Below are 25,081 nucleotides of genomic sequence, written 5' to 3'. Positions count from 1 at the left end.
TGCAACTCAAATTCTCCAGATTTTGCATTGTCATACATAGGTCAATCCCACTGCGATACCACAGGATAGAACCGTATTTATCCCCTATCCGGTTTTCCCATCTATTATTTATCCTATTTGATTTATTCTATCTGAATAAAGAGCTACCGTCTCTTCACGACTACTACGGGCTAGAGTAAAAATTACGCTCAGGATTTCGGTTGCCCCGTCTTTAAAATTCAATTTAATTTGTGTCATTTTACAAAATAATTTTTTCAGCTTAATTATAAAAAAAAAATAATCACAATACGTTACTAAGAATTGGCGCATTTAGCCTACTAAAGAACCAAAACATATAATCAAATAAATATTTGAAGGAGTATCTGATTGCCATTGAAATTATGGTCTTGATTGCCAATAATTTTTAATAGAAATTTGTTCTTCCGAAGGATAGATCTGACCTATATATACCTTCAACCGCTTTCGACTCTTCAAAGGGCACAAGAGCTTTTACAGTCCAATTTTAGTCATCCATTTCTGTTCCTTAGATATTACAGATAGGACATAGTGATAACCTGAATAAACATAGCATATTCGGAGTTAGCTCTACCCTTTCTCTATAAGTCGCAAGTCAACACCCCCTTGCCCCACCCTGCTCAACATTCCCTGAAATTTTCAACTTCCCTCAGCAGTTCCTGTGTTTTTTATACGTTATCTTGATAACCTAGCACCACATTGTATATTTTAATTAATCTCGATGCCTCACCGTAAAAAAATTGTAAGTATCACAGGAGCTTATAATGCAAAAACATTAATTTTGTCTGAATGGAGATAAAACATTTTAGCCTCTTCTCACTACATGGAATTGGAATTTCCCTGATCTCATCCTTCTTCACTTCCTTTGTCCCACAGTACCTGAATTTTCAATCCCCAAATCGTTTCCAGGATACTGCAGACATGATATTTCGATGACCTGGATGCACATAGTGTCTTTTCATTTACCTCTACCTTCCAAGTCAAACCTATAAATCAATCTGATCACAATCCTTCTCCACTACTCCCTCAAAGTTTCAGCATCAATCCTTTAAGTCATATATGAGATATTACAAGTAACTGGAAAAAACCAGATGCGTCATTTGATTTACTCATTTATGCCTGTTGTTTCAAAAGCATACTCTTGAGAAACTTTGGAAATCTTGGCACAGCAAACGGTCAAGAAGCTCCCTCAAAACAAAATTTAGGCCATAAAAAGCCTATTGGCGTACTTCCAGGCACCATAATACCCCCCCCTGCATTTTTGACAAGATATATGATTCTCTAGGCCCAAGGGATGATCTATGAAAGCTTCGAGTTAATCAGACACCCAGGATTAAAGACACCCCGTTTTTCATTATAAGACCTAGGTTCTTACAATGGGCAACTTGTGCAATTTACAGCCCATACCCATGGACTGTTAGGTTCATATCATCCCCAGAAATTTTTTCTGAGCCGTTCAACTATTTTGAACAAAATGGTTGTCTAAAAACAGTGATCGGATGTCTGTCACATAAGATAACCCAAAATCAGAGGATTAAAGCCCCTATGTAAAAAATGCGAAATTTTGTATTTTTTTTCAAGGAGAATAATAGCAGTAAGTAAGTAAGTGTGACGGCACTAAACTTTTAATGTCCAAAACGTCGGTGTTGACCTCCGTTTGGTGGCCCTTTAGTTAGGAGGTGCAATGAGGGGTTGACAGTAATCCATCCCATAGTTCCGCATACCCCGATGGTGGCAAAGCTGTTTTTTTTCTGTTTGTTGTTAATTTCTTTTTGGGAAAACGCTCATTCGAGCGGAAATCAAAGGCTTAGTGCAATTTTTAATGAGCAAAAGTGATTGTGTCACAGCAATGCAGAATTTCTTCTATTTTTTGGGACAAAAAGCATGCCCCAAAGAGGGAGAAAAAACTATCAATTGAAATTTCGAGACTGCCAGTCGATTTAAAACTAACAAAACGTTATGTATTGATTCTCCTAGTTTCAGAAGCAACAATTGTGCAAGGTGGTACATTTACTCCTAAGGAAACAAGTACTCTGTGAGAAATAAACGGTTAATAATACAACCGCGATCACTCTTGAAAACCGCCCTAACTCTAACAATTATCTTAAAGGTTCATTAAGCAGACTTGAGTCACTTGAAGCTCAGCCTAATACACATGATTTTTTTTCAGGGGGAGTCCAATAATAAAAGGTAAAACAAATAGTATTTAATAATTTGAAGAAGAAATGTCCAACTGATTGGATAAGTTAAAGATTGAGGATGTGTGGGCCCTCATGGCCCCTGTGCAAGTCCTGTTAAGGCTATATAAAACTTTTTGGAGTGCATTATAATGCACAAAACCCTTTATAGAAGAGATGGATGAGATCCTTATGATAGTTGAGTGAAATGGGAAAATTTGGGCTTGAAGACTCAAAGAGTGGAAGCATTTGTTTAATTTCACTGACACTCAGATTAATGTAGAAATAAGGGCGGGGGTGGAATGGGTGCCATGTGGTAGCTCCCGTTAATGCACAAAATATTTTAAACCCGATACAAAATATTACTTTCATGTCCTTAACAGTACTAAATGGGAATAAGTGGGAAATAAGGAGGGCAACCTATAATTTTCAAGAGGGAGGTTAACTGATGCAAGCATCATTGTTTTTAACAAGGTTTAAATGGAAATATTTGTTTTGTTCCTATATTTTGTGTTTTTTAATGTTTTCTTGTTTCCCGAAGGGACATTGTTCTTTTGGCCTCCTTGCTTGCGTCCATCAGGGATATATCTTTATAAAAGAGGATCTGTTTTAAAGATTTTTTTTGAAAACCGCGAAATTTTAAACTCTAAAAATCACTTTTGATATCCCCCTTCCTGAGAAATATTTGATTGGTACACTTTTTTGGAGGTGATTATCATTCTTGACGTATTCTTACACAAACATTAAACTTAAATATAAAAAAAGTGTTTTGGGACGGAGTGGTAGCCTCTTTCACGCATAAGAGAGATTTAGTTCAAACAGATCGTAGTAACAAACTTAAAGTAAAGACTAACCCTTGTAAATAAAAATTAAACTCTAGAAATGTAAGTTTTGAATGCAATATATACAACAACAGAATCGATTATATTGAATTCGCAATATCTATTATAGCTGCTTCTCGAAATTTCTCTGAAATATAGAATTGGTATAATTTTAAAAAAAAGATGCTCAATTCCCCAGAAAGGGGTATTAAATTGATGAAAACTGCAAATAAAATTCAACATGCTTGAGGCATACATTAAAATTGAATGCATTAAACATGCTTGATGTAATCCTAAAATTTCTTATTTTTCCAAAAAAAGATGGGTGCGGGTGAGTACATTTTCTCCATGAGCAATTTTACTAAGCCAATAGCAGTATTTGCAGTATTTTGGTTAGTCCAAAATCCCACTCAGTGTGCCCTCAAAGTTTCCTTAATACCCATTGCCTTAGTTGCAGAAGTAACAGTAGTAGTGTTAATTGTACTAGTAGTGGTAATAGTAGAAGTAGTTTCTAGTAGTAGTAGCAGTAGTTGCGGTAGTAGTAGTAGCTGTAACAGTAGTAGTGGCAGTGATAGTAGTAGTAGCATGCACATAGTGTCTTCTGGTTAGTTCAGCATCCCCATCAACATCTCCTGATAGTTTCAACTTGATCCTTTAAGCTATTCTTGAGATATTGCTGATACGCTCTTTCGACATGTTGTAAGCACACGGTAGGTATTGACTTAGTTCAATATCCCTCCAATATTTTCTTAATAAGTTACTGTTTCTCACCACACTAGACAGTCGTGATAGCTGGATTTGGTTAAACATGGTAATCACAGAAAAACAACGAGTAGTTGGAAAAGTAGGGACAAAATACGGAATAATGGTGCGATGATACTTTAGAAAAAGGTTAGAACATCCTCATAGTCCGTATATTTCTGTTTTACTTCTTTTTGGGATCAAAAGTACTAATTTAAAAATAAACCGTCAATGCAGCTTACTTTCTTGTCCTTCGAAGATGAGCTTGAGCTACTACTTAGATAGTACAAAGTTATCCCAACGGTCCCGGCTCAAAAACAATTGTATGGGTCACATGAAAAACATCGTCGAAACCTAAGGGTCAGCTGGGGGTAGTTGAAAGAAAGTGGAATGTTTTGTTGGCAGGTTTAAATTTTAACACAAGTAGCAACAATATTTTACAGTGGGATTTTAATTTACCAAAATATTGTATAAATTATCTCCAAAGAATTAATTTAAAAAAAACTTCTCGAGAAAGAAGTTTTAAAGGAAAGTAAAGGCCGTATTAAACTTAAGATCAGAAAAAAATAGAGACCTACAATAACTAAAACTCAAAACGACCAGAAATTACAATTAAAGAATAATTGAAATCCAAGCCGAACAGAAATTAAATGAGCAATCATAGAAAAAAACATAGAGCAGGTACTAATACAAATGAATAAATCAGTATTAAAACAAGTAAAAATTAAGTTGAATCTGCGAATCAAGCTTATAACGAACAAAAAAATTTTGCTACTGAAGTATAAATGAAACCCAAAACGAATGAACAATCATAGCAAACAAACACACAATACGTACTAATATAAATGAGTAAATAAATCTTAAAACGCGTGAAACATAACGCAAATCAAGCTTGAAACAAACAAAAATCTCTACAAACAAGAGTTTGGGTTTTGTCTTCTTCACTCACTGCAATTTTTTTGTTTGTTTTCAATGTTTTAATAAGCACAAAAGAAAAATATTTGTAATATGATTCGTTTTCAGTAAAGCGTCAATGACACAGTAGGTTTTAGATTTTTACAGTTAGAAGGAGGCAAAGCCCAAAATCTTGTTTGTAGAGATTTTCGTTCCTTCCGAGCTTGATTTTCATGTTGAATTTAAGTTCACATGTTTTAAGAATTATTAATTCATTTATATTAGTAGGCTTACGTGTTGTCTGTTTGTTTGCTATGATTGTTATCGAATTTCTTTTCGTTTTGAGTTTGAGTTATACTTTAATAGCAAAATATTTTTGTTTGTTTTAAGCTTGATTCACATATTCAATTTAAGCTTTACTCGTTTTATGAATTATTTATTCATTTATATTAATACCAGTTTTATGTCTTTCTGCTATGATTGTTTATTTAGTTTCTGTTCATTTTGGGTAAGAGTTATTGTAGGTTTTTATTTCTTCTGATTTTAAATTTAATATGACCTTTACTTTTCATAGAGAACTTGTTTTTCAAGAAAAAAAATTCATTAATTTCTTTTCGTTTTTGATTGCCAAAGTTTCAAGTTTTTCAAAATTCCTTATTTCAAAATAATTTTAATTCCAAAATAAATTAACAGTTTTGACAAGAACTAAAAAAATTAAACTGACTATTTGATATATAATTATATTAATTGCTGAAAGCTCACCAGCTCAAGATTTTGTTTCACCAATGGTCGGATTTATAACTTTGACGCTTGTAGGCTAAAGTGTTTTGCCGCTCCTTTTTGTAAGGTTTTCGAGGAAATCCGCAAAACCTCGGGAATAGTGAAAGCCGCAGGGCCTAGTGGGTCTATTGATAGATCCTGGTCTGAATTCATGCAATTTTCATTTCATTTTCAATATTGTAACAAATACTAAAGAAAATAATTTTGATAAAATTTGTTTTTGTAAAGTGCCAAATATACAGTACATCTAATGCTTTTACCGTTAGGGAAACCGGCCGTAAACATGCTCTTGTTTGTAGTGAACCACGATTTATCATTGATGATGTTTTAGTGTTAGGGAGGGTATCGAGATAGGGAGGACCAGGGGTCAGCTCCTATAAGTTTTGGAATACGATATTGTTGATACGATATTTTTGGAGGGTCGGCCATGGAGGGCCAGGGGTGAGTTGACAGGGATTTTGGAATAAAATATCTTTAACAAGTTGTTTTTTGCCGGGTGTCGGGCAATACAGAGAAGGCCAGGGGTCAGGTCGCTTAAGTTTTTGAAAATAATATCGTTCATAAGTTTTGTTTAGAGGGGATGGGGTTTGATTTATCTGATTTTTGAACTGTTTTCAAAACCCTAGCGTTAGAACTTTATATGCCCCCCAGACATATCATACAATACTGGACATAGGGCTCTGGGGGCTTGCGTTGACCCATGAGTTCTGGTTATCCAATCTCTTGACTAATTTTAACCAAATACCTATCTTGAAAATTTGATTGTATTGATTTGGGGTAAGGAAGGATTTTTTGGATTTTTGGGGATTTTTGTTATCTGATTGTTTCGTCTATTCAAAAATTGGCTATCTCAAAATTTCCATTGAATGCGTTTGGGGAAAAAAGCGCGTGTTTGAGGGGAGGTGGGGCATATACCCTCAATTCACTTTTGAATCTTAAAAAAGATAACAAAAACTTTCAATTTCCAATCAATTGAGCCACCTCTGAAGTTTATACGACTGCTCATTACAAAATAACCTTGTATGCCCCCGTTGCAGAACTTACAACACTTGCCCACAGGCTCTTGGATGTCGTTTCAACCCTGAAGTTTTTGTTATTTTATCTTGAAACTATTTTCAAGAAAATGGCTGTCTCGAGATTTTGGTTGGATGCATTTGGGGAAAATAGGGTCTTGAGGGGAGGGGGCTATTTGCCCTTTGATCACTTTTGCCTCTTTAAAGTGGAATTAGAAATTCCGATTTACAATCGAATGACCCCCACTGAAGTTCATACTACCATCCCTTCTATAAAAACTTATATGTCCTGGGGGTATAGCTTATAGCACTTGCCCTCCGGTTCTGGGGGGATATATTTTTCCTGGTGTTTTCGTTATATGATTCTTGGCCGAGTTTACTTAGCTTGGCTTAGTTTACCTCTGATCTCTTTTGACTTCCAAAAATTGAACTAAATTTTTCAGTTTCCAATCAAACTAACCCCTTCTGAAGTTTATACGAGCAGCCCTTCCATAAAAACTATATATATCCCAAGGGCATAACTTACAACACCTACCCCTGGGCCTCGGGGGTTATGTCCGAGTTGGTGTTTTTGCTATCTATACCGGACACGTTTGGGGAAAAGAGGTTTGGGGGAAGGGCTAGTTGCCATCGGATCACTATTGAATAATGACAAAAGGTACTGAAACTCTCAATTTCTACTCGTTTGAGTCCCCTCCGAAGTTTCTGTGACCACCTCTTCCATAATACCTTATATACCATCGGGGAAAAAGTTTAAACCCTTAACTCCCCCGCGCTCTTGTGAGAGTGGTATGTTGATCCCAAAGTTTTAGTTAATTTATTGTTGGACTATTTCAAAGACTATGTAAAACAAAATGGCTATATCAAAATTTTTATCGGATGTGTTTTGGGGAAACGAGGGTGGGGGGGTATATGCCCGCCGATTGCTTTTGACGGCTCTTAGAAGGGTGAATAGAAAATATTCAGTTTAAAAATCAAATGAGCCACCTCTGATGGTTTACAACCATCCCTTACATAAAACCTTTTCTGTCCCCGAGGCATAACTTACAACGTTTCCCAAGGATCTGGGGGTTGTATTGACTCCTTTTGTTTTGCTATTTGATCTTTAAATTATTTTTAACAAAATAGATATCTTACAATTTTGATAAGATTTAAATTTCCGAAAAAGGACACTAGAAATTTAGATTTACAATTAAATGAGCCCCCTCCAAAGTTTATGCGGCAATTCCTTCGATAAAAACCTTATATGCCGCAGGGGCATAATTTACAATAGTAAAATATTCTCTTTAGGATTCTCCCCCCCCACAAGAACTTTCAGGTTCTGGTGGGCTGTGTAACACATGTAGTCTTTGTGGTATGATTTTGAACAAAATGGCTACATATATAATTCTATCGGGCGCATTTGGGGAATAGAGGCTTGGCAAAGGGAGGGGGGCTAGTTTCCATCCGACCACTTTTGACTCTTAAAAAGGAAATTTAAACTTTCAATTTCTAATCATTAGAGTCCCATCCAAGCTTTATATGACCACTTCTTCCATAAGAACTTTATATGCCTCAAGGGTATGATTTATAATCCGGGCTTGGGGGGAGGTATGTTGACCCCAAAGTTTTTATTTTCTTACCGTCGGACTATTTCAATGGATCAGAGATGTCCTCCGATCCCAATTTGATTCATAAAAAGGTAACTAGAACTTTCAATTTCCAATTAAATGAGCCACCTCTGAAGTTTATACGACCTCCCTTACATAAAAACCTTATAAGCCCTCGGCGCATAACTAAAAACACTTTCTCCCAGGCCCCGGAGGTTTGTCTCGACCTCAGAGTTTTTATAATGCTATGTTTGAACTATTTTTCATCAAAATGGCCGTCTCAAAATTTTTATTGGATGGATTTGAAAAAAAAGGAGTGTGGGGGTATGGTGGGTTTTTATTATATGACCTTTTAACTATTTTCTAACAAAATGGCTGTCTCAAAATTTTTATTTGATGTATTTTGGTGAAAAGGGAGGCGGGAGTAGTTGCCCTCCGATCACTTTTGACCCTTAGAAAGGGCACTAGAGCCGATTTCCAATTTAATGAGTCCCCTTTGAAATTTTTAAAGACGAATGGAACGACATATATGGCTTCCGAATCTGGCAGGGTAAGCTGAGAGCTCTTTGACACTAATCGGTTGGCTATCTAGGATTGTTTACTTGATAGCAATTTTGTCCTCTCTAGGAAAAAATCGTTGTTCTGTGCCAACAAAATTGCAGACACTAATATGAGAACTTTCAAATTTTTTTAGCCCGAGCCCTCCCATTATATTCTAGAGCCACTGGTTAGAGATCATCATCAGTCAGGAGAATTAAGGCAGGACGCACTCTCAAGGAATCTTCCTATACCTCCCATGTTAAAAATTTGGAGTTTGCCTGATGTTCCTGAATTAGTGATTTCGGCGGTTTTTATATCAATAGAAATAAAAAAATCTGATGAATATTTTGACCTAATAAAATCTTAAAACCGACGATTACTTTTTTTATAATTCCAAAATAATTATAAAACCCGTTTCGGGTTTGTATTCTAGATTCCTATACTTGACACTACTGTTGTGGGTATCAAAAAATAGAGCAAAAAATTTTCTATTCAACAATCAGAAACCTATTTCTATAATATATACTTCCTGGCTGCAGTACCTTCAAATACTTTACATATTTGTGTTCCGAAGTAAGAAATTTCCCTCAAAAGACTAGATCCAGCTGTAATCGCAGCGTGTGAGAATGCATAAATTACACCAAGGGATTAACCACTCAGATTGTTCAGGAGCGATTCAGTCAAGTATTAGTTATTTGAAACCTGTTTAAACAGAGTCTAGAAAATAAATAGTGTGCAGACATCAAACTGCCGGTTAATAAAAACATATAAAAATTATATTTTATAAATAATTACAAGAAGAATTGCTAAGGATAACCAGCACGTAATTTTGAAATCGTAATTTTGAGTGAGAAACCCCTTAAGTTCAACCTTCTTATGTTTGTTTAGTTGAAGCGACGAAGAAAACTGATACCTTTATATTTGACCGAGTTGCCACTTAAGAAAAAGAATTGATTAGGGGGTTAAATTCTTGAACTTTGGCTAGGCCTTAAAAGAAGCAAACAAATAAACACATGTCTGAGATCAGCTGTCTTGGGGGAAAAATACTAAGTTTCGCAGATAGTGACTTGAAAATTCTGTCACAGAGTTTTCTGAAAAGCTAAATAAGATAGTTTAATTTTTACCAAAATTTCCTCCCTTTATGGGGGGTTTTCTCCTTTTTTCAATAATGATCCTCATGAATTTTCAAATTAGACAACTTAAGCAACTTTAGAAAGATGGTTATATACTCCCAAAAGGTGTAGCCTACCACCTTGTTGAATATTTCAGACAGAAATTTAACCTGTTAAGAAGTAGATTATTGGATTTTTTTTCAAAATGTTTTTATCAGTAAATATTTAAAAAAAAATTTTTTTGGAGTTTTGGTTATTGTTCATACGGGATTGATTATAATTCATTTCCATGAACTGTTTGGTATTACCACCAACGGTAATAATAATGATAATATTTAGCACTACTCGAACTAAATGATTGTCGTCACTCCTATATTTAACATTTTGTCTAGGCATAAAAAAAAATGTTAAACGTTAAACGTTAAATATTAAAGAATATAGTAAATAACAATAATATAATATATTATCATAACATAATAAATAATATTTCGAATATTATAAATATTTCAGCGAATATAATAATATAATTTAATAAATAACAACACGAAATATTTAAATGCTATCGTCTTAGACTTTTATATCCACACATTTATATTAGATTTTTTTTTCTTATTGCTAAATTATGTTCCTTTATCTGCCAGATATACTACGCTTTTCATTTTTCCGGTTTCACATCCAATTCATTTTTTTAGACGGGAAAGGAGATAAATTAGCTCCAAATGCATGTTCGGATTCAGATCTCTCAAGATACAGGACTCTAGCTGGCGATCGCCGGAAATCACCCTCCCTATCAGTTGCTACAGAAAGATACAAGGTAATTTGAGCCGTCTTTTTTTCTTTTGATATTCATAAGCAATTATTTTCCCCAAACTTTAGCGTTTTACATAGCTTATATAAGTTCCCTATTTTTTAGAGATATGAAAGTAGTAGTGCATTATGTGGAAATTTATGTTAACACATTGGAGAGCATCTGAAGGTGATTCAGGGGAAGATTTTCAATGAAGAAAATGCTTCACTTTGCGAAAGTTTTAAAGAAAAGCTTTCCAAATTATTCTTCGAAACTCGTATTGAAGTTGTTTCAAGTTCTCTTCTTTTATTTATTTTTATTATTCTTGATCCATTATACTGAAAAATTAGACTACAAAGGGCGGGAAAATAACTTAGAAACTATATTATAGGTAGGTGCTACTACCAAATTTATACTTTTGGTTCACTATAGAAAACAACCGATGTACTCATAAAATTTTCTTTCTGTAGGCTCTTTTTTCATTAACAAGGTCTAAAAAAAGACCCCAAAAATGAGTCACACTCCACACTGCTGAGCGTCTACTCGGTTTAGCTAGTCCACCCACCGAATAATAATAATAATACTCCAATCTCGACAAATCTTCTAGATATCATAAAATACATTTCTTTTGTCTTCAATCAGAAGCTGGGTATAAAAATACAAAGGTTCAGTTATCCTTCCGCAAACCTCATATTTGGATGAAACCAGCTTTAAATTAATGGGAAATGCCTTCAAATAGAGTGTAGAGAGGAAGGGGAATATAAATTCAAAATAAATTTTCTTTTCAAAATCTGTTTCTTTGCATAATTCAATACAATAATGGTGGCCAAAAATATAATGCGTTCCATAATTTTAGATGTCACTGGCTGACAATACCTCTGCTTCTGCCAAGCTATTTCAGGCGCCACTTCCAGCACAAAACAAGATGGGAGAAAAGGTGGCTCAGGTAACGTCCAATCTTTTCAGTTTAGTATCTTCATTTGTTACTTTGCCCTTAGGATGCTTACTGTTGTATCTAATGGCTAGTATGCATGTTGGATCTAATTTTCCTTGACTGATTATCTGCAGTGATTCTAAAAAACTGACTTGAGTGAAATACTATTACTACGAAGAGCGAAGTCAACCTAAATAGCCCTTTACATGGGAACAGAGAGCCAAAAATAGATATAGAATGTTAGCTTTAATCTCCGCTCCACTGTTTGTACCTAAGGAATCTCAATTTCAAGATGAAAAGATTACTCTAAGGAAGAATTAGAGAATTTGCGTTGTATCAAAAAATAATTTGTCTATCAGTTATTTTCTATGTCATTTATCCGCTATTTTTCTACCAAAATTATTCTTCAGCTGATAGGCAATTTGATTATATATATATATTATATATATATATATATATATATATATATATATATATATATATATATATATATATATATATATATATATATATATATATATATATATATATATATATATATATATATATATATATATATATATATATATATATGTATATATATATATTATATATATATATATTATATATATATATATATATATATATATATATATATATATATATATATATATATATATATATATATACATATATATATATATACATGTATATATATATATATATATATATATATATATATATATATATATATATATATATATATATATATATATATATATATATATATATATATATATATATATATATATATATATATATATATATATATATATATATATGTAGGTTTCGGACATGAATGTCCGAAACCTGGTTAATGCTGACATTCACCGGTGAACGTCCGAAATAACTTTTTTTTTCTCCTTGGATTTAGTCAGTATTGCCAGTCGACTTTTTTTCAATTTAATGCAAGGTTTGATGATGCCAGGTTAGGTTCGGTTAGATCAGGTTTGGTTAGGCGAGATAGGGTTAGCTTAGCTTTGGCTTTTACCCTGTTTTTGAAACTTATAGCCAAATTTAACCTAATCTAACCTAATCAAACCTAACCTTACATTATTTTCGTTGTCGCTTGTCTTCTATAATTTGATAACCGCAGATAATTTGAGACAATTTGCTGTTTCTTCTAGAAAAGTCTTTTCAAAGACATTTGATTATTAAAGCATTATGGGCATTGGCAAACTACCAGACAATTTGCCAATGTCCTTCTTTTTAGCTGCCTTTATTGGTGCAGGTTTACATGAAGGTCCAGGTTGTACAATGTTCACTGGACTTGTAGGCAAAACGGGGGGAATGTTATATTTATATGTATATATATATATATATATATATATATATATATATATATATATATATATATATATATATATATATATATATATATATATATATATATATTATATATATATATATATATATATATTATATATATATATATATATATATATATATATATATATATATATATATATATATATATATATATATATATATATATATATATATATATATATATATATATATATATATATTATATAATCCTAGTGTACCCAATTATTTGGTTTGGGACGGAGGCCACTGGCGTGACTCTCTAAGCTTATCCAGAGTTGACCCAGCTCTGATTGGGTACCTGTGAAGGTAAACAGGAAGAGTGTGCAAAAGCATAAGATGGTTGGCCCCCAGCCCCCCCAGCTCTGACTTAAGGGCCAAGAAACGGAGATCAGCACTAACGGTAGGGAATGTAATGTCCAATGCCGTATTCTTCTTTTTTTGTATTTTCACTAATCGCTATATAGGCCAGCCACCAAGATATTTTCAATTTATTACTTCACTCTTCTGTTCTTATTTATTTTTATTATTATTTAAATATTATACACTCATTAGTGATCCTTTCTTACCAGCAGTGTCATCTGTTCAAGCGTATTATGACCATATTAAATACATTAATCATGACCTGTTTTACTCTGTTATTTACAAATATATCTTTATTTAATTCCAAATGAACATCCAAGAGACCGAGAAGAGTTGAACTGTGTCCATGCGATTTGGTTTTGGCCACAGTTTGTTTCCAAACAGCTATTGAGAAATGTTGCATTAAACTGTTTGTCTTTTGGATATGTTAAGATGGTGTGTCTTTTTCAGCTGGTATTAATGTTTTGAAACAGTCCAACGGTTGTTATTATTCTAGTTGCATCTACTTAACTTGGCAGTGAAACAGAATTGGAGTGTATATACAAACAATTTCCCATAAAAAGAGCTATGAACATGGTATAAATGAAAAAGATGGGGTTTTCATTATTTTAACAGATTAGACGATGCCCAAATAAATGGTGCATACCATATAGGGTTAGTTTCTCTTTCTTTTTTTTTATAAAGTTCCTTCCAGACATTTACGTAACCTCTTATCCACACAAGCTAAGATGTAGAACCCGAGAATGTATTCGAACCAATTATTTTCTTTATTTCAAATCTTTCCGGCTAAAATTAAGAGAAACATATATTTTTTGGTTATTTTTTTTAATTCTGTTTTTTTTTTAGTAAGTAGAAAAATATAAAATTTGTTATTCCTTCTGAATACATGGCTAACTGGAGTCATCAATGTAAATAACTTGCAGAGGAAAATATCACACAAATATGGAGATTGCTTTGAAAATCTTTCTTATTTAATTGTCTTTTGGGTGGTAAACATGTATAAGACAAGCATATTTTGAATTTTTGTAAAAAACAAATATTTGACTTATGTATTATAATGATTAAGTTGAGATTAAAAGTATGGTTTGAAACGTTTATAACTTGAGCAGCTATACGTCAAACCCTTCCCTAAACGTAGAGTGCTAAAGCTGCCTTTTTGGACCAAACAGGATTGTAATACAGCAGGAGAGAGGGCATGATTTTTAGAAAAGTAGCGATTTTTTCAGAAAAACCCGACTAAGCTCTTCTTGCTGATATTTTTACATAAGGTCAATGATCTTAATTCCTGCTTAAGTACTTTCAATCTTTGCTGAAAGTTAATTATAGGGCCGTATAGTTAACATTTCTAAAAAATTACCGAAGTTGACGAAGACCTAAGGGGCCTTGCGGCTCTTTGAACAAGATTAAATATAAGAGAAAAAAGTTTTTCAACTTAGAGTAAGGAGCAACATGAAAAAGCAAAACGAAAAGAAATGATTTAAATTGCTCTTCACGCTAAAGTTTTTTAGCACTTAAAACGGAAATTTCTATTCTAATTAAATCACCCCTTGTGTTTCAGAAGTCATTCTTAAGAAAATGGGATAAACTTTCAAACTTTAACGTAAAGAGCAAGGTATTGAGGATGGGGAAACCCCTTCATATACAAAATAATTTATGTACGTTTTGAGTTTTAATGTTGCTCCTTACTTTCAGTAGATGTTTTTTTTAATTTAATTTCTGACCATTTTTCAGATAATGTCTGTAAATTAGGCTTCCCCTTCATGGAAACTCCTTGCCCTCACGGGCAACTTCCATGGAAAGTTCCTCCCACGTAAAATGCCCACCCCCCTTAAAATTCCCTCTGGAGAATTCCTTCTTGGCTGATAAATATAATATGAAAACAATGGATAAATTTTGTAACTTATAGCCTTTTCTTCATGGTCCGTGGGGGTCATATTATCCCCAAAGGCATATTTATTGGACCTTTCAACTAGGCTGAACAAAATACCTATCTCGAAATTTTTATCGGACTACTTTAGAGAAAAAGAGGTGTGTAAGGGAGATTAGCTGCCCTCTGGTGTTTTTGGTCACTTAAAAAGGACGTTAGAACTTTTGATTTCATATATAATGAATCCTCTCACGATCTTCTAGGATCATTGGTTCCATACGACTCCCCTGTGAAAAACATAAAAAAACAACAAATAAACACGCATCCGTGATCTTTCTTCTGGCAAAAAATGCAAGCTTTCACATTTTAGCATATAAGAGCTTGAAACCTCTTCAGTGGGGTTTTCCAATATTTTGAACCTGATCGTGTGAAATTCATTAAGATCACTTTCGAGTCTAGGTTTGCAAAATACATAACTAAAACAATAAATCTTAACCCTCCGAAATGTTTGGTTGATGTCCAACTACGTTCCGATACAGCTATAGTTTATGGACTCAACTCCTTACCTCACAGAGTTTGTATCAGGTACGGATCTCCATACTACCAAGTCCAACCAGAACACTTGATCTTATTTTTCATCAAGTTTATATGAGATCCAACGACTTCATTTATGGGATTTCATTATAGCAAGTATTTAGAAACGTTCACCTTATCTACTTCCCAAAGAGGTTGGGTGTTCTAGTGACCAAGAGGCATAACAAAGACACTACTTCTTACAATGGATTTGTCCAAGATTTGATGATCACTTCTGGTAATATTTCTGACAAAAAACTTAGGGATCTACCCCCCCCCCACCGCGCCGATCCTAAGCTAATGAGGGATTTTGTATAGACGGTTCAAAGGAAAGGACAGCTACGACAAGAAGTTTTACTTTCTATCGAGTTTAGCTGAAATATTGTGTTTCATTCACCTAGATGCACAATTAAAAAATTCCACTACACCTTCACTCACACCATCCATAGGTCAGATCGCACTAATCAATGTCCCTAAATCAAAATTCCATGTAAAGTTGCGCATGAGATTAAATATATAGTTAAAATATTATAAGATCACTTATTTGATTACAAATAAGATACTAAAAAAAATACAGAATTTCCAAAAATCAATTCTCAAAGGGAAATTTTGTGCGATACAAGAGTAAAAATTTTGATAATACCTAGGAAGTTTGCTTTGAAATGTAGGACAATTTTGCATAGCTTTGCCTTAGCTCTTGTTAATATTAAATAAAAAAAATTCAACTGAAAGTAAGGAGATACATTAAAAACCAAAGCAAAAAGAAGTTATTAGGCATATGAGGGGGTATGTCTCCTCCTCAACACTTCGCTCTTTACGCTAAAGATTTTTAGTACTTTAAAAAAAATCATTTTATTGTTCAATTTAAACGAGCTTGTGTTGCGCGAGTTGTTCTTAAAGAGTTGGAACAAAATTCAAACTATAGAATAAAGATAGAGCTATTGATAAGGGGACAACCCCCCTCATATACGTAATGATTTCTGTTCGTTTTAAGTTTAAATTTTGCTCCTTATTTTCAGTTGAAATTTTTTTTTTAATTTGCTTTCTAATCTTTTTAAATAATACCGGGAAATCCTGCTCCCCTGCACGCAAATTCCCCTCCTCCCCACAGATTTACCCTCTAGATATTTTAATACTGTTGGAAATTTACCCTGGATAGATATCCTTAACACCTCCACGCATGAAATTGAGTCAACAAAGAGAAAGCAAGAAATAAGAAGAATTTCATATAGGAATTCTGGCTAACTTCCCAGTATAAAACTTCCCCTGAAAAATTCACCCCCTGGAAACTTCCCTCCCCAATGAAAAATTCTCCCCGCGGTAAACCCCGAGAAGAAAATCCCCCTCCCCCCGAAAAATGTTTGCACACTTCCCAATAACAAATACTAGACATAAACAATGGGCAAATTCTATAACTTAAAAACCTTTCCCCAGGAGCTGTGGGGGGCCATGTTATCTCCAAAGACATAGTTATTTGGCTTTTAAACTATGCTCAACAAACCAGCTATCACAAAAATTTTGATTGGACGATTTTGAAAAAAAGCGTCGGAGGAGGCCTATTTGCCCTCCAATATTTTGGTCATTTAAGAAGGGCACTAGAAGTCTTAATTTCCGTTTAATTTCTCTTCCGATATAATGGACCACTGAATCAATACGATCACATCTGGGAAAAACAACAAAAAACAAACAAATAAACACCTTTTTCCAGATAGGAGCTTGAAACTTATACAGTAAGCTTCTCTTATACGCTGAATCTGATGGTGTGATTTTCTTTAAGCTTCTATGACTGTTAGGTGGTGTATCTCCCCTTTTTTCGGAAATCAGGCAAATTTTCGTAGACTCTTAGCATTTGATGAGCATAACTAAACTTAATGAAACTTGTATGCTTAGAGTTAGCATAATAACCTGATTCTTTTGATATATCTATTGGCATCAAAAATTCTGTTTTATAAAATACCGGTTACTATTGAGCCGTTCGTTACCACGAACTGTTTGACCATTTTTTATTTTTGAAAAAAAAATCAAATATTAATGGAAATTGTTTAAATCTTAGGGGGAATCATTTTCTCGATTGCATGAATTCATATTTTTATTTCTTGTTATAACTGATCCATAAATTGCTAACCATGGAAAAATGGTTCAAGCAATGAAAAAACTAGGGTGAATTCTGTAGAAAGCTTTCTGGCTGTTTTGGGGTAGAAGAAGCCTTCCCAAACAGATGTCCTAAGACCTTATTTGTCCTAAGACCTTCTCTCCATCGGAAAAGCCAATGTATTTAGCTGTGATACGAAATCATGTGTCTGGGTTGTTTTTTTGCATAATGATGCTACTTTTCCTTCTGTTGGAAAAGCTACTTTTCCTTCTGTTGTTCTACTTTTCCTGCTTTAAGTAGCAGGCTCCTGATTACAAACATTAGCACTGCCAGTTCCACCAGCTAGAACTCTTCAGGGATAGTGTATTTAATGAATTTGGTACCAAAATCGAGCATTGTCAAGATCATCTTTAGAGAAAAATCTTTAGAGCCTATGATTCGGCCTGCTCGAGATTCTTGGTAATTCCAGCACAAAGCTACCCATAGTGTTAGACCTATTCTCCGAAAAATCCCCCCCCTAGAAAATCCCCCGAAAAAATATTCCCTCAAACCCACCCACCACGCATCACTAAAAATCCCCCCAAACGAAAACTTCCCAGTCGAAAATTCCCATGGAAAATTTCTTAAACAAAAAAACAATTTTCTTAACAGTTCAAGTGATTTTGCCGCAAATTGCATTACTTTTCTGGCCAGAACTAGCCAAAACTAAAAACGTTAATTCAGTATACGGGAAAATCCTCATCAGATCTTTTTTGTCAACTGGCGGGTATGAGGATGGCACTATTTAGTTTCAAATCTTACGCCATTAAGCCTACTGTAAATTCTTTTTGAGCCCAAATGAAAAGTAATATAGCCAGGATCACAAATAATTAGTTAAAGTTATATTAATCGTAATTTTACACAGTTATGCTTTCAACCTTCTGAAGATAATTATTGGTGGTCAGAGCATTTCTGGTGGACAATTTTTCATTCTTGAAAATATGTGTTGTTTGGTCAGAATGTTCAAACACGATACCGGAAAATGTATTTTATTTAAACTATCAAATTAAATAAAAATACAAGTTTTTTTAGCTAAAAGTATGGAGTGACATTAAACTTAAAACGAACAGAAATTATTCTGCACATGGAAAGGGTCCTTTTCTTCCTCAACACCCCGCTCTATACGCTAAAGTTTTTTATTGTTTAAAAAGTAAAATTGTGAAAAAGAGCCAAACGTTTGCGTAAAGAGTGGGGCGTTGAGGAGGGAACAACCGCTTTCATATGCAGAATAGTTTCTGTTCGTTCGAAGTTTTAATGTTGCTCCTTACTTTCAGTTGGAAAAACTTATTTTTTTATTTAATTTCTGAACGTTTTTGAATTAATGCATGTTTTGATTTTGACTCACTACGCATGAATAATTAAAACAAAATTTGCATATATTTTGGCTGAATAGCTTTCTCATTGATTTGATAGGACGATTTTGAGAAAAAATGGGGTAGGAGGCCTAGTTGCCCTCCAATTTTTGGTTACTTTAAAAGGCAACTAGAAATTTTCTTTACGAACGTTTTTATTAGTAATAAATATACGTAAATTACGAACTAAATTACGTAACGAACTTCAGTATTTGTATGTTTCAGAGGTTCGCCCCCTCGTCAATGCCTCGCTGTTTACACTAAATTTTGATTTGTGTCTCAATTCTTTAAGAATGCCCTCTGAATCACAAATACCGTAGAATAAACTGTTGAAATAACTAAACAATACTTTAGCATAAAGAGGGAGGTATTGAGGAGGAGACGAACCCCCTCATATACGTAATAATTTCTGTTCGATTTAGGTTTTGATGCTGCTCCTTACTTTGAGTTAAAAAAAACTTCTTTATACTTATTTTCTCATAGTTTTTTTTTTAATAATGCTAGAAAATCCTGTGCCCCCTTCGTGGAAATTCTCTTCCCCATGATAAATTCCTCCATGGAAAAATACTCCCCTGTAACCCCCTCCCCAACTTCCCCCCTCAACGCGAAAAAGTCCCCCTGAAAACGTCTGTACACCTCCCAGTAACCATTACTATATGTATAGAATGGTCAAAGTTTGTAACTTGCAGCCCCTCCCCTGGGGACTGTCTGGGACTAGGTTGTCCCCAAAGACATAATTATAAGGTTTTCGACTATGTTGAACAAAATGGTTATCTCAAAATTTTGATCCAGTGACTTTGGGGGAAAATGAGCGTGGGATGGGGCATAGGAACCCTCCAATTTTTGGTCACTTAAAAAGGGCACTAGAACTTCTATTTTCCGTTAGATTGACCCTTCTTGCGATATTCTAGGACCACTGGGTCGATACGATCACCCGTGGGGAAAATACACAAACACAAAAAAAAACAAATAAACACGGATTTGTAATCTGTTTACTGGCAAAAAGCACGAAATTCCATGTTCTTGTAGATAGAAGCTTGTGATTTTTGTTAAGATTCTATGACATTTAGGGCGTATTTCCCCCTATTTTCTAAAATAAGGCAAATTTTCTTAGGCTCGTAACTTTTGATGTGTATGTTTAAACTTGATGAGATTTCTTATGTATTTAAAATCAGCATAAAAATACAATTCTTTTGATGTATCTATTGGTATCAAAATTCTGTTTTTTAAAATTTCGGTAACTATTGAGCGGGGTCGCTCCTTGCTACAGTTCTTTACCATGAACTGTTTGATCGAATTTTGTTTTACCCAGTGTGTCGTTACCTCTCTTCAACAGGAAATTAATCATTCACCGTGTCTTTGGCTTACATTAGGATCCTTAGATTTGAATCAAGCTAAAACAGTATATACAGAGGTGATCGTGGTTTGTTTTTTGTTGTTTTTTTTTTCAGAAGTAATGTTAAAGTAAATATCCTGTTGTCAGTTATGTTTTATCGTAAAGAAGAGGTACATATTAAAAGAGTTCCAATGTCGAGTGGTCTCTACGCAGGCCAGGCTATTGCCCATTTAATTTTAAATCATTTTTTGTCTTGTCTTGAGAGTGTATTCTTATTTCGTAAGCAATATGAGCCTTAATTAATAGCAACGGTTTCGTAAGTGTTGGTGTTCTGTTGCCCAGTGTGGAGCACAGCTTAGTTACCAATACTATTATGAAAACTCTTATCATGCCCATGAAAAGCTTTTGGTACAGAGCTTTGAACTTGGCGCCTCCTCCAAGCCCACGCTCCGACGCGTAGATCGTACTACAACACTATAGGTGGGAACGCATAGCCCCTGGCATCGCTACCGCGCACTGTGTCCCAAAAATAAATCAAGTCTTCATAACTGTATATTGGTATCTAAGCTGTGATTCAGACTGCCAGTTTCTTGGCTTCGGCCGCTAGAATCGCTACCACATACCGTGTCCCAAAAATGAATCGAGTTTTCAAAACTGTGTTGGTATCTAAGCTGTGGTGTGGAGTTCTATCTTATCCATTGTGGATTTAAAACACTGTTGGCACGAACAGGCCAAGATTTACCAATAGGATTAGGCCTTGGCCTAGGGGATTACAATTTTTAGGGGGCACTATAAATTATCAATGAGCTAATGAGCGCCTCAGAAATGACTAAGCACGCAAGTGAGCTATTGAATTTTTATCCAGACGATCTTGAGCCTATGATTGTAGATGGATGCCTACATTTGGAACCCTTCTTGGTACAAAATACTGACGAAGGAACAAAAAAGCATGACATCCATGCAGTTGACATCTATCCAAACACTGACATTGCCATAAAAATAGTTTTTATCGTGCCTACCACAAAATACACGAGAGAAATATCCTTCTCCGCCCTTTGTCGGATGAATAACTACTGCTACTACTAAGCACGCAAGTGAGCTATTGAATTTTTATCCAGACGATCTTGAGCCTATGATTGTAGATGGATGCCTACATTTGGAACCCTTCTTGGTACAAAATTGACTTTTCTTCAAAAAGTCACGACAAGGAAGGTTGACTTAAGACATGCTGCATGATGACATGATAGACACCTTCGCACGAATAAAGGCAAGCAGAGAGGCTTAATCAAATGGCTTTGAATGTAAATAGCCCTACTCATAAAATAATGCATGATGCGTACAAATATTTATGTTTTGCTATCTACCAATGAATTAACTACTACTAACTCTCCGCAGCTGTAAGCTGTTGAGGCCAACACAGACACGCACGCTCCACCACCATTCTATTCAAAGCCTCCCTCTTTATACCCTTTCAGGAAGTTCCCATTTTCATTAAGTCTTTCTTTACGACATCCTTCCACACCAAAATTGGGTAAGTGAAGCTGTCCAATTGATCAATCTTTGCTTTACCTGACGCCAGCTTTTTATCTTCACTTATTCCTAGCCTTAGCAACTTAGTCTTATTAACATTAATTTTCAAACCTATACTGGCATACTGACCTTCTAAAAGTTAAGTCATTTTGCTCACACTTTCATCTAGGATGCTTGAATTATCATGATAATCTAAGTCCATGAAAGTTTTTCTTTCCCATTGGATTTCCATTGCCTTTCCTGTGCTTCTGAAGACAGAGTCCATCAAAATGTTCCATACAGAGGGGGATAGAACACAACCTTGCATAACTTCTCATTTAATACAAAACCAGATGCTGACCTCATTTCCTACTTTAACCGTAGTATCGTTATTCTTGTACATAGCACTAATTACTTTAATGTATTTGTCTGGTATTCTATACAAAAATGAGACCTTTGCTAAAGCTCTTCTGTCAACAGAATCTAACGCTTGCTCAAAATCTATAAGACTGAGAACTAAAGGTGTTTGATAACTCGGGCAGCTCAATTATTAACCTAAGACTGAAAATTTGATCGACACATCCTCTACCCATCTTAAAACCGCACTTTTCTTCTCTTAAAACTTTGTCTACAGCATTTCTCAGTCTAAAAAGCATCATATTACCAAGTAATTTCCTACCTAAAGAGACCAGGCTAATGCCTCTATAATTGCCACACTCACTCTTGTCACCTTTCTAATACCAGTGGTTTAATTAGGATTTTTCTTAAAGCCCTTTTTCATAATCTTTAGTAAGTTATTTCTAACCTCAGAGTCCCCATTTTTAATAAACTCATTTACCACACTATCAGATTTTAGGGCTTTATTATTTTTCAGACGTCTCAGTACTGTCGCAAATTCTTCCTCTCGAAACAAATCTTCCTTTACAACCAAGGTATTACAAACTTTTTCATTTTCCTTTATATGTTTTCCTACAATTCTATTCCGGTTTAGCAAATTCTCAAAATATTTTTTCCGTCTCTCTGAACACTCTTTCTTTATTTCTAATTGTGGCCCCGTTCCTGTCTTTAACTGGGAGTCCGGATTAACTATTCCCTCTCAATTTGTTAACATGCCAGTACATGATTTGATTCTAAAACTATTATCATAAGTGATGTTATTTTGCGAAAAAACTAATTATCGTAAAGATTATTTTATGGAAAATTTACCCTCTCTCCTATGATCAAACAGTTCGTGGTAACGAACTGTAGTAAGGAGCGACCCCGCTCAATAGTAAACGAAACTCTAAAAAATGGAATTTTGATGCTAAGAAATACATCAAAAGAATCGAGTTTTCATGCTGATTTTAAATATATAAGTTTAATCAAATTTAGTTCTTGCCATCAAAAGTTACTAGCCTGAGAAAATTTGCCTTATTTTGGAAAATAGGGGGAAACACCCCCTAAAAGTCATAAATTTGAAAATCTTAACGAAAATCACACCATCGCATTCAGCGTATTAGAGAACCATATAGCGAAAATTTCAAGCTCCTATATACAAAAATGTGGAATTTCGTATTTTTTGCCAGAAGACAGATCACGGGTGCGAGTTTATTTGTTTGTTTTTTTTTGGTTTTTTTTTTCCCAGGAGTCATCGTATCGACCAAGTGGTCCTAGAATGTCGCACGAGGGCTCATTCTAACAGAAATGAAAAGTTCTAGTGCCCTTTTTAAGTGACCAAAAAAGTTGGAGGGCACCTAGGCCTCCTCCCACGCTCATTTTTTCCCCAAAGTCAATGGATCAAAATTTTGAGATAGCCATTTTCTTCCGCATAGTCGAAAACCATAATATCTATATCTTTGGGGGTGACTTGCTCCCCCACAGTCCCTAGGTGAGGGGCTGCAAGTTACAAACTTTGACCAGTGTCGTTTTCACCTCCACAATCCCTCGCTCTTTACGCTAAAATTTGACTTTTACTTTTTAAAACAATTAAAAACTTTAGCGTAAAGAGTGAGGGATTGCGGAGGTGACAACCCATCTCATATACGGAGTAATTTTTGTTCGTTTTAAGTTTTAATGTCGCTCCTTACTTTCAGTTAAAAAAACTAGTTTTTTTTTTTATTTAATATGAATAAGGAGCAGCAAAAACACTTGGCCTAGAAGTGTCAAAGCCTTAAATCCTACCATGGATTCAAGGAGTATGGAAGAGCTTGGTAAATAAAAGTCAAAGAAATAATTTTAATTACGGTAAAAACCTAGGTTAGCAAACAACATTATAGCTTAGCTGAAGCCACTGGATGACATCGGCAATTTTTCCTTTTGCTTTCAGCTTGAGTTACTCTTCTTGCTAGTTTCTTTTTGTATTTTTGTAGGAAATTCTTACAATTCTTGAGTCAAGAAGGTCGCTGAAAGAAAAGGAGGCTTAAGAACAGAATACGCCAGGGTGGCTACCCATACCCTGAAAATTACCTTATCCCCATTGATGATAGAAATTTAAACTGAAAATGCTCTCTCAGTTTAGAAAGAGGTCCACAATTGTACTACCGAAGAGAAACAAAGAGCATCAAAGTAGTCTTACCGATGTATATTGACTTGTCCTTTCGCCAAAACATTTCTAATTAAGTTCTAATAAACATAACTGCTATCACCCTGTTACGGAAAAAATTCATATCAGCTGCCAATAAAAACAACTAATAACAGTAGGTCTTGGAAAGAAAATCTTTGAATTATAGCGTTCTTTTGTTTCTTAAATTTTCAACTAGGGTGATGCTTGTTCCTTAACCGATTAACGTTCTGAGAGATTCTTTTTATGAATCTGGAGCTCCTTTTAATTTAATTACTAGAAATAAATTTATTTTTGGTACAATTAAAAACATTTTTTGTAAATAGCTACCGTTGCAAATGCAATTGTTTAGCCCTCCGAAGTAGAGGATAGGTTCCCTATTATGGCTGAATTTTTATTGTTCTGAAATAGATGTAACAAATAAATATATAGACCTTGATGTGAACTAAAAAAAGAACAGAAATTTATCTAAAGAAAGGGTTTCAACAGAAATACTTTTCAAAGAAAGATCAAGTGGAGTATTAAAACCAAAACGAGCAGAAACGAAGGCAAAATGAAAACGAAGAGAAATTGCTATGAAAAAATATTTGAAACTTAAAATTAACAAAAAAACTGGTTGAATACTGCTTTTGCTACTACTTCT

The 25,081-nt window shown here is 34.4% G+C and overlaps 1 protein-coding gene and 1 long non-coding RNA gene across 2 annotated transcripts in view; one reads left to right on the top strand and one right to left on the bottom strand.

The window, feature by feature from the left end:
• LOC136043045 (uncharacterized) overlaps nt 1-11,523 on the top strand; it is a 135,113-nt gene extending 123,590 nt beyond the window's left edge. Inside the window, exons 7-8 of the mRNA XM_065727952.1 lie at nt 10,375-10,496; nt 11,326-11,523. Coding sequence (XP_065584024.1) covers nt 10,375-10,496; nt 11,326-11,523 — 320 coding nt within the window. The remainder of the gene's footprint in view (nt 1-10,374; nt 10,497-11,325) is intronic.
• A 12,576-nt stretch (nt 11,524-24,099) lies between these two features.
• LOC136043050 (uncharacterized) overlaps nt 24,100-25,081 on the bottom strand; it is a 33,266-nt gene continuing 32,284 nt past the window's right edge. The window contains exon 3 of the long non-coding RNA XR_010621535.1: nt 24,100-24,280. This is a non-coding gene — a long non-coding RNA (uncharacterized LOC136043050). The remainder of the gene's footprint in view (nt 24,281-25,081) is intronic.

The sequence above is a fragment of the Artemia franciscana genome, unplaced genomic scaffold (genome assembly GCF_032884065.1).
Source record: "Artemia franciscana unplaced genomic scaffold, ASM3288406v1 Scaffold_289, whole genome shotgun sequence".
NCBI lineage: Eukaryota > Metazoa > Arthropoda > Branchiopoda > Anostraca > Artemiidae > Artemia > Artemia franciscana.
The sequence above is the reverse complement of the archived record's forward strand: the minus strand, read 5'-3'. Positions and strand labels throughout refer to the sequence as shown.